At 33.1% G+C, this 11,010-nt stretch overlaps 2 protein-coding genes across 2 annotated transcripts; one reads left to right on the top strand and one right to left on the bottom strand.

Moving 5' to 3' along the window:
• Window positions 1-1,338: 1,338 nt before the first annotated feature.
• Window positions 1,339-2,530, bottom strand: LOC135119721 (ras guanine nucleotide exchange factor P-like). The gene is made up of 3 exons (XM_064044111.1): window positions 2,468-2,530; window positions 1,927-2,375; window positions 1,339-1,399 (listed from the first exon to the last, which is right to left on the bottom strand). The coding sequence occupies exons 1-3, from the start codon at window positions 2,528-2,530 to the stop codon at window positions 1,339-1,341; spliced, it is 573 nt and encodes a 190-aa protein (XP_063900181.1).
• A 6,958-nt stretch (window positions 2,531-9,488) lies between these two features.
• LOC135119720 (ras guanine nucleotide exchange factor P-like) lies at window positions 9,489-10,680 on the top strand. Its single transcript, XM_064044110.1, has 3 exons — window positions 9,489-9,551; window positions 9,644-10,092; window positions 10,620-10,680. The coding sequence occupies exons 1-3, from the start codon at window positions 9,489-9,491 to the stop codon at window positions 10,678-10,680; spliced, it is 573 nt and encodes a 190-aa protein (XP_063900180.1).
• The last annotated feature ends 330 nt before the right edge of the window (window positions 10,681-11,010 follow it).

Here is an 11,010-nt window from a genome sequence, read left to right as displayed (position 1 = left end):
ATTCTGTCCACGTCAACCTTGATACAGGAGCCATTTTTAGTTTTTTCGAGGTCGCTACGTAAAACTTTTTTCAGGTCGAAAAAAAGACCATCGAAAAAGGATTCGAATAAGCCCAACATGCAACACTTAAAAAAAAAAAAAAAAAAAAAAAAAAAGCGAAATAGGTTATTCTTTATATTTATTGTTATATGACTACTACCATCACAACTAAATATACTAAGACAGTAAAAAAAAAAATTCCAGTTAACCGAAAACCGCTTTTTGTTGAATTTTATATGAAAACAACAAAAGATCATTAAAAAAAAAAAAACGAAAACCTATAAACAGCCATCAAAAATCAATAAAAAAAAGAAAAACATCAAAAACAAATAAAAAACCAAAAAACTATCAAAAACCAACAAAAAACCATCAAAAAGCACTATTAAAAAAAAGATATATATATATATATATATTGATACTTCTACTACTTCTAAATTTGTATATGTTAGCCTATGCTGTGGTGGTGGATCATGATGAGTCATATCGTGCTGCTGGACAAATAATTTAAAACGTATTAAATAACTTGTTGTTGTATTAAATCGTAGTTGCTAAATCTTTCTGAATTAGTGAAACTCTTGCATTTTCGATAAGAGAAAAACAACTGAATCGTCAACTTGAAATAAAAATTAGAGAGGGAAAAAGAGTAAAAGAAGGGATTAATTTCGTATATAAATTCAAGACTATATGAAAGATGTGATTATAACTGATTAACTAGTATCAAGAGAATTAACCAATAGATATCTAGGGACATGGGTAAGGTTATATTTTTATTACAGTATGTAAATTTCATATATTTTTTTTTGTTTTGTTTAGAGGATTTTATAGTTTGCCCATACGATAGGAGCCATCGAATGCTAGAGGGGAGACTCCAGAGGCATATATTTAGGTGTCATAGGGAGGCTTGGGAAAGGGAGCGACAGCTCCGCGAAGCTGCACTTCCCAAAGCATCACCACCGATACCATCTCAACCATCAAAATGGTTCAATTCTGAACCCCCAAAAGTAACATCACTCGAAAATTGGGACGACGACGCCAGTGGGACGTACGTTCCATCGTTGAAGGATGACTTGATGCTCGACAAGACATCAATAAATTTTTATAACGCTGTGTTCGGCAAAAATAAACAAAAATAATTTTTTGTTTTTGTCTGTCTCTACTCGTTAATTTGTACCACCCTACCAGAACTTACCATCTCTACAAGCTACCTCTCTAAATACTAACAGCGATACCATTCCCAAGGAGAACATGGACTTTTGTTTAAGAAATGCTCGTGTATGGTTTGTCACAATATTCCTGATATTATCGATACATCGATCCCACTACAGTATAAACAAGAATTTGTCTTAAGAAACAAAAGCCGCTGCAAGTCACCTAATTACACCATTATTGACGATTATAGTGGTTCCAAAAATTTTAGCGAAAATGCTACAGGATATTGTTTGGCAAAACCATTGATTTGGATATATACTGCCCAACATGCAACACTTAAAAAAAAAAAAAAACAAGCGAAATAAAATACTTATATTATTTATTGATATATAAATATTACTATTACAATACAAGCACCACTATCACTACTAATTCTACTACTAAAACATTTCAACACTTTTAACGCTACTAACACTACTACTGACACTATGAGATTATATACATTTTATTTTTACATATAGTTTCTTTAATTTGTCGGATTTTTGAATACTTTTTTTCATTTCGTTTTCTGCACCCCGCAATTCACTTTGTTCTTCCACTAACTGTCTTTGGAGAGTTGCAATTTGATTTGCTAATTTTTTAATGTTTTTTTTGCACTTTTTTTGTTTTTGCACTAGTTCCCTTTGTCGCGTATTATGTCTGTCCTGCGCTGCCCTACACTTCCACTTAAAATTATACAATAATGTAGATGCATTGTCTTCGTCTTCGAATTCATCACCCGAATCATCAGGTGCAGCAGGATGAGGTGTATCAGGGGCAGGTGTTGGTTGAGACGTCGGTGGTGATGGTGATTTGCGGACCGGTTGTTGCTGCTCCTCCTGCTGCTGTTGCTGCTGCTCCTGCTCCTGCTCCTGCTGCTCTTGCTGCTCTCTCTGCCTCTGTTCGTCTTCCTCCGTAACTCCGTAAACATTACGAAGGAAAGACAAGCTTTTTCCGTGCGCCTCTAACCCCTCAAACAGTGAGGGCGTCATAGAGACGCACGGCTCCTCCAGCCCTGATATATCTAGCTGGGAAGGTGTCTGGGAGTCTTCCACAGCGGAAGTGGAGGCGTCCTCACTTTTTGTTTTTAGTTTTTCAATTTCTTCCTCAGGTAGATCTGCAAGTCTACGCAGTTTGGGCAAAGGCGGCTGAAAATAAAATAAATACTTATAAACATTTCTACATTTTATGAATATAAAAACATTTTTTTTTTTAAATTAATCAAAAATAAAAAACCTACCTGTATCACTACATCCTGGAGGATGTTAATTTTTGGTTTCTTGAGACTCAAGGAATACTTCATTTTTTTTTTTTTTTTTCAACAATTAGCACTTAACACTAACAGACACAGAATTAAGACAAACAATTACGAGTTCCTATGCAAAATATATAGGAAAAATAATGCAGAATATGCAGAAAATAAATGGCGAAGAAGGGTGAAATGTCAAATCAGCAGTTTTACATGTCCATATATGGTCATTTAAAGATTGATTGCAATGAAGTAGGAGGGTGAAATGTCAAATCAGCAGTTTTTTCATGTCCATATATGGTCATTTAATAATTTATTGCAATTCAGCAATTCTTCAAACTATTTCCGTGTGAATTGCAATTCAGCAATTTTTTGATATTTGGTATATAAAAGTAACTTTTGTAAGCATGTGAGTACAGTTCACACATCAGATATGTTCTCATTAAAAAACACAAGTTTCATTTCTCGCAATCTTGATATATCTTCACTGAATGAAGAAAAACGTCGTATCATTCAAACAGTTGAAAGTTTGTTACATCAAAAATTTCGGTCGTCCAGAACACTTTCATGGCTGGGGGATGTGCAGCGTTTCTCTTAGGTCGGACGTCTTCTTATACAGACATCGATATTTACGTCGAAGCAGATGAAAATACACAAAAATGGGCTAAGGATAACTGCGCAGACAATCACATGTCTAAATATGACTATCTTTATCAGTCCAAGTGGCCCTGCTGCTATTTGAAGTTTGATGGATTTATATTTAATATTATTTTTGTTGAACCTCGTCTTCAATTTTCGTTGGAAGCCAGAATTCTATGTATCCTTAAATCGTTCGACTTAACCGCGTGCAAAGTGGCAATACACTTTTCAAGTGGAATAAATCCTGTTCTTGTAGAATGGAAATTAACTGACCTGAACTTCGATAATGTCAAGAAAAAGGATCGCATCATTAAGTATAAGAAAAGAATTGAGAAAAATGAAAAGGAACAACGATTCGATCCCAACAGTTTGTCTATGTTGGCCTATACCGTCGTGGTAGATCATGATGACTCATATCGTGCTGCTGGACAAATACTTTGAAAGATATTTATATAACTTAATATTGTTATGCTGAATCATTGTAGTGTTGATTCCGTTAGATAAATATGTAAGAGGATATTAAATAAAACTCACAAACGTAACTAATTGTTTTATTGAACCAATATGTTTATACATTTTCAAACATTTATTGAACTATTGCATTTGCTACAGTGAGTGAAACAAATTAGTACTAAATAAAGAAACACACACACGCACAATTATTTTTGTGTGTCTTGACATGTTTCCGTTTGCCGCCTTCGAAACGATGATATATTTTTTTTAATATTTTCTGAATACGTCTCTGGCAGCGTGCGAGATCCAATGCATCGCAAGCTTTTTCGCTCTCCGTCATCTAACACCTTATTGTAATAATTTCGAAGGAATGCGGACATGTTTACGTTATTGTGGATTAATTCTGGGCGTAATTCAACGATTTCGAAACGAAATTGATATATGGCAACGATTTCATTATTTTGTACATTAATTACTGCATGTTTTTTTTTTATATATATATATATAAAATCTGGTGTGGATACAAAAGTTGAATATCCGAATTTAATTGGGTCGTATTTATTTATGTTAATTTTCAATCCCAAAATTTCATACAACGCCCAACCGGAATCCTTTTCTGCAAATTTCTCTAATTTTTTCATGATTTTATCAATGACGTTTTCTTCGTACCATTCTTTTAAATTTGTGTTTTGATCAATGTGTTATTTTTTGTTGAAAATGTTTTAATGTCTGTTTCACTAGAGTGCGGTTGAATAAAATTTGCCGAAAAAATTACATTTACCTTAAGCATTGAGTTTTTCACTTCTTTTTTAATTCTAAACATAAAGCATTTAAAAGATTGTTGAAAAAAAAACTGAAGAGGATCTTTAACATGGTGGTTACTTATAAATCCTGTACGAATTCGTTGTTGAAAGCAGGATTCGACATCTTGCCATGTTACATTAGTCACCGATTTAAATTTGTTGGTTTTAATATAGCCTTCACCAGTTTTTATAGATAATAATTGTTTTTTCTTATTTAAAAGCTTTAGGTGATAAAATTTCAAATACGTCAAGCTTGTTCCTAAGGAATTTGCGTTTTCCAATATATTTTCTCAGGGGATTTTACATTTGAGTGCTTTTCTAATTATTATTATACTGTTATAACTAAAAAAATGTTTAGTTTCTTTGATTGTTTTGATTTTACTTAAGTATTCATGAATTAGCTTAAGAGAGTTTTTACATATAACCCTCACTGATTCTTGTGATTTCATTTTTTGTCGTGAAACTTGCTCACCACAGCAGAAAAAAAAAAAAAAGAACACTACTATGACCCGTGGAGTATATTGTATTGAATTGTAGCGTTGATGCTCTTAGATTAACATGTTGAAGTAAGTATATTAAATAAAACAATCTAGTAGCTAGTTGTTTTATCGAATCATACATTTGTTGTAGATTAACATGGTGAAGGATATTAAATAAAACAATCAAAAGTAGCTAATTGTTTTATTGAATCATACATTTGTTGGAGTATTTTATTTGCTAAAATAACTGAAACAAATTAATCCTAAATAAAGGAACACACAAAATACGATTACAAAAATAATTGCTCCTATCGAAGTAAATATCCATAGGGGAAGTTCAGCCTCCCAGAGTTTTCGCTCCCTCTCCCAGGCATCCCGATGACAGTTGAAAATATGTTTTCTCAACCTCTTCTCTAACAGCCTGTGGCTAGGATCATAAGGACAAATGATAAATTTTTCTACACAGAAAAAAAAAAAGTTTTTAAAACTTTACATACTACAACAAAAATGTATAAGCTTACCCATTTCTGCTGTTAAGTATTAACTTATGTACTTGCAAGAAACTTATTAATTCGTTCTTGTGTGTGTGTGATCTTTAATTTATACACCATATTAATCCCCACCCTTGCTTTTTTCCTTCCATTTTTGTTAAGGCTTTCTTAAAAAAATCACAGTACATAATTTTTGCATTACAACAGGGAAGAAAAAATCAATTGAAGAAAAACTACAGTCAATATGATCATTGTAATCTGAGAGATGTAAAATTGTACCTTAATGATACCATGTATCCCTACAAAAACATGAATGTTGATTTCACAAATAATCGGTATGCAATTGTCTATGATATGTTTAAAGAATTCCAGACATCGTTCTTATCCAAACAAACCAGCGAACTTCGATAAGGATGAAATGAAAAATACATCCCTGCACAAGATGTCGTCAGAGTGATGTAAATAATTTCATCTGTTATTGTATTATGTTTGGGGGTAAATAAAACTACATATAACCCATTTTTGTGTATTTTATTCATGGTTACCAGAAATTACATGTAAAGTTTTCTTATAATCATCTAACTTAATCGAGGGCCATTTTGTTGAATCCGGTCCCTCTGTCCATCCTAATGGTATTTCAGGATTGGCTTCTCCTTTGACAATGTTCTTTTTGATCCAGTTGAAAATTCTTCGGTGCTCCTGATTTTGAGAAGGTTGAAATGCGAAAGAATCGTAATTTATTATTTCTAAAGACTCATAGAAAGTACTGAGCGCTTTATGGTTTGCCAAATACGCAGCCCGACACATAAATTCATCCACGCACTGGTCGATCCTTCGATAATTTTTCCGGATATTCTCAACAGGATAGAATATATCTCCAAGATTCTGCCAGCGATTATCACTCAATAATTTATAAATAAAACATTTATACGTTAGAGTATTGTCCAAATAGTTGGTGGTCATCAAAAACTCCAAAGCAGCATAATTTAAATTTTCAATTTGGTCTCTTTCGCATACACGTAGAAATGCATCAATGTAACCATCGACACATTGCTTTCTTTGTAGCAGAATACAAATGTCAAGTGTATAAAAGTCACTTTCACTTTCGGCAATCCATTTAAACACTTCGTCCGGTACAATAAAATCTTTTTTATCGATGAGATGAAGGAATAAATTTAATTTCGTTCGATCACTCGCAGCGGCTTTAAGATATGTTTTGTACACGCTTTCGGATGCACAAAATGCTTGTAAATCAACAAATTGTCTCAAGTCAGACATTGTTGTAATCATAAAATAACCAACATCAGTGAAATTTAATTGCTTATATATGACAATTCCCACTTTTTTTAAATTACGTGCGAAATATGATATCCCCAAGGTTTCGTATCCGTTGCGAATCTTATGACAATTCTTTTGTCATCATTGGGGCTGAGAACTACTTTTTCTTGTTTTACTGTGTAAACAGTATGATGTTTGGACTTGATGAGTCTTTGGGATTTTTCGTAACTTCGATTATTAAATAAACAATCTTTGTAATTTTCAAACGTTATTGTTTTAAGTGATGCTTTTGTACTACCTTTGGATTTCTTAACTAATTTTTTATTGAAATCATAACTTGCAGTTCTAGATGCGTACATTTTAGATCTGAGACCCACAAATTCTAGCATAATCTTACCGTTATTTTCATCTTTCTTATTTTTAAGTTCTATATCATAAATATTATATAAATCATAGTCAGAAGTATCAAATCTATGTGAATCATTCATTAATTCACATATAAACAAAAAACTAGTCAACGGGTCATAGTAGTGTTCTTTTTTTTTTTTTCTGCTGTGGTGAGCAAGTTTCACGACAAAAAATGAAATCACAAGAATCAGTGAGGGTTATATGTAAAAACTCTCTTAAGCTAATTCATGAATACTTAAGTAAAATCAAAACAATCAAAGAAACTAAACATTTTTTTAGTTATAACAGTATAATAATAATTAGAAAAGCACTCAAATGTAAAATCCCCTGAGAAAATATATTGGAAAACGCAAATTCCTTAGGAACAAGCTTGACGTATTTGAAATTTTATCACCTAAAGCTTTTAAATAAGAAAAAACAATTATTATCTATAAAAACTGGTGAAGGCTATATTAAAACCAACAAATTTAAATCGGTGACTAATGTAACATGGCAAGATGTCGAATCCTGCTTTCAACAACGAATTCGTACAGGATTTATAAGTAACCACCATGTTAAAGATCCTCTTCAGTTTTTTTTTCAACAATCTTTTAAATGCTTTATGTTTAGAATTAAAAAAGAAGTGAAAAACTCAATGCTTAAGGTAAATGTAATTTTTTCGGCAAATTTTATTCAACCGCACTCTAGTGAAACAGACATTAAAACATTTTCAACAAAAAATAACACATTGATCAAAACACAAATTTAAAAGAATGGTACGAAGAAAACGTCATTGATAAAATCATGAAAAAATTAGAGAAATTTGCAGAAAAGGATTCCGGTTGGGCGTTGTATGAAATTTTGGGATTGAAAATTAACATAAATAAATACGACCCAATTAAATTCGGATATTCAACTTTTGTATCCACACCAGATTTTATATATATATATATAAAAAAAAAACATGCAGTAATTAATGTACAAAATAATGAAATCGTTGCCATATATCAATTTCGTTTCGAAATCGTTGAATTACGCCCAGAATTAATCCACAATAACGTAAACATGTCCGCATTCCTTCGAAATTATTACAATAAGGTGTTAGATGACGGAGAGCGAAAAAGCTTGCGATGCATTGGATCTCGCACGCTGCCAGAGACGTATTCAGAAAATATTAAAAAAAATATATCATCGTTTCGAAGGCGGCAAACGGAAACATGTCAAGACACACAAAAATAATTGTGCGTGTGTGTGTTTCTTTATTTAGTACTAATTTGTTTCACTCACTGTAGCAAATGCAATAGTTCAATAAATGTTTGAAAATGTATAAACATATTGGTTCAATAAAACAATTAGTTACGTTTGTGAGTTTTATTTAATATCCTCTTACATATTTATCTAACGGAATCAACACTACAATGATTCAGCATAACAATATTAAGTTATATAAATATCTTTCAAAGTATTTGTCCAGCAGCACGATATGAGTCATCATGATCTACCACGACGGTATAGGCCAACATAGACAAACTGTTGGGATCGAATCGTTGTTCCTTTTCATTTTTCTCAATTCTTTTCTTATACTTAATGATGCGATCCTTTTTCTTGACATTATCGAAGTTCAGGTCAGTTAATTTCCATTCTACAAGAACAGGATTTATTCCACTTGAAAAGTGTATTGCCACTTTGCACGCGGTTAAGTCGAACGATTTAAGGATACATAGAATTCTGGCTTCCAACGAAAATTGAAGACGAGGTTCAACAAAAATAATATTAAATATAAATCCATCAAACTTCAAATAGCAGCAGGGCCACTTGGACTGATAAAGATAGTCATATTTAGACATGTGATTGTCTGCGCAGTTATCCTTAGCCCATTTTTGTGTATTTTCATCTGCTTCGACGTAAATATCGATGTCTGTATAAGAAGACGTCCGACCTAAGAGAAACGCTGCACATCCCCCAGCCATGAAAGTTCTGGACGACCGAAATTTTTTGATGTAACAAACTTTCAACTGTTTGAATGATACGACGTTTTTCTTCATTCAGTGAAGATATATCAAGATTGCGAGAAATGAAACTTGTGTTTTTTAATGAGAACATATCTGATGTGTGAACTGTACTCACATGCTTACAAAAGTTACTTTTATATACCAAATATCAAAAAATTGCTGAATTGCAATTCACACGGAAATAGTTTGAAGAATTGCTGAATTGCAATAAATTATTAAATGACCATATATGGACATGAAAAAACTGCTGATTTGACATTTCACCCTCCTACTTCATTGCAATCAATCTTTAAATGACCATATATGGACATGTAAAACTGCTGATTTGACATTTCACCCTTCTTCGCCATTTATTTTCTGCATATTCTGCATTATTTTTCCTATATATTTTGCATAGGAACTCGTAATTGTTTGTCTTAATTCTGTGTCTGTTAGTGTTAAGTGCTAATTGTTGAAAAAAAAAAAAAAAAATGAAGTATTCCTTGAGTCTCAAGAAACCAAAAATTAACATCCTCCAGGATGTAGTGATACAGGTAGGTTTTTTATTTTTGATTAATTTAAAAAAAAAAATGTTTTTATATTCATAAAATGTAGAAATGTTTATAAGTATTTATTTTATTTTCAGCCGCCTTTGCCCAAACTGCGTAGACTTGCAGATCTACCTGAGGAAGAAATTGAAAAACTAAAAACAAAAAGTGAGGACGCCTCCACTTCCGCTGTGGAAGACTCCCAGACACCTTCCCAGCTAGATATATCAGGGCTGGAGGAGCCGTGCGTCTCTATGACGCCCTCACTGTTTGAGGGGTTAGAGGCGCACGGAAAAAGCTTGTCTTTCCTTCGTAATGTTTACGGAGTTACGGAGGAAGACGAACAGAGGCAGAGAGAGCAGCAAGAGCAGCAGGAGCAGGAGCAGGAGCAGCAGCAACAGCAGCAGGAGGAGCAGCAACAACCGGTCCGCAAATCACCATCACCACCGACGTCTCAACCAACACCTGCCCCTGATACACCTCATCCTGCTGCACCTGATGATTCGGGTGATGAATTCGAAGACGAAGACAATGCATCTACATTATTGTATAATTTTAAGTGGAAGTGTAGGGCAGCGCAGGACAGACATAATACGCGACAAAGGGAACTAGTGCAAAAACAAAAAAAGTGCAAAAAAAACATTAAAAAATTAGCAAATCAAATTGCAACTCTCCAAAGACAGTTAGTGGAAGAACAAAGTGAATTGCGGGGTGCAGAAAACGAAATGAAAAAAAGTATTCAAAAATCCGACAAATTAAAGAAACTATATGTAAAAATAAAATGTATATAATCTCATAGTGTCAGTAGTAGTGTTAGTAGCGTTAAAAGTGTTGAAATGTTTTAGTAGTAGAATTAGTAGTGATAGTGGTGCTTGTATTGTAATAGTAATATTTATATATCAATAAATAATATAAGTATTTTATTTCGCTTGTTTTTTTTTTTTTTTAAGTGTTGCATGTTGGGCAGTATATATCCAAATCAATGGTTTTGCCAAACAATATCCTGTAGCATTTTCGCTAAAATTTTTGGAACCACTATAATCGTCAATAATGGTGTAATTAGGTGACTTGCAGCGGCTTTTGTTTCTTAAGACAAATTCTTGTTTATACTGTAGTGGGATCGATGTATCGATAATATCAGGAATATTGTGACAAACCATACACGAGCATTTCTTAAACAAAAGTCCATGTTCTCCTTGGGAATGGTATCGCTGTTAGTATTTAGAGAGGTAGCTTGTAGAGATGGTAAGTTCTGGTAGGGTGGTACAAATTAACGAGTAGAGACAGACAAAAACAAAAAATTATTTTTGTTTATTTTTGCCGAACACAGCGTTATAAAAATTTATTGATGTCTTGTCGAGCATCAAGTCATCCTTCAACGATGGAACGTACGTCCCACTGGCGTCGTCGTCCCAATTTTCGAGTGATGTTACTTTTGGGGGTTCAGAATTGAACCATTTTGATG

This window comes from Zophobas morio, unplaced genomic scaffold (genome assembly GCF_036711695.1).
Source record: "Zophobas morio isolate AGI-343-1 ecotype UQ-CSIRO unplaced genomic scaffold, CSIRO_AGI_Zmor_V1 ptg000286l, whole genome shotgun sequence".
NCBI classification, from domain to species: domain Eukaryota; kingdom Metazoa; phylum Arthropoda; class Insecta; order Coleoptera; family Tenebrionidae; genus Zophobas; species Zophobas morio.
This window is presented reverse-complemented; position numbering and strand designations above follow the sequence as displayed.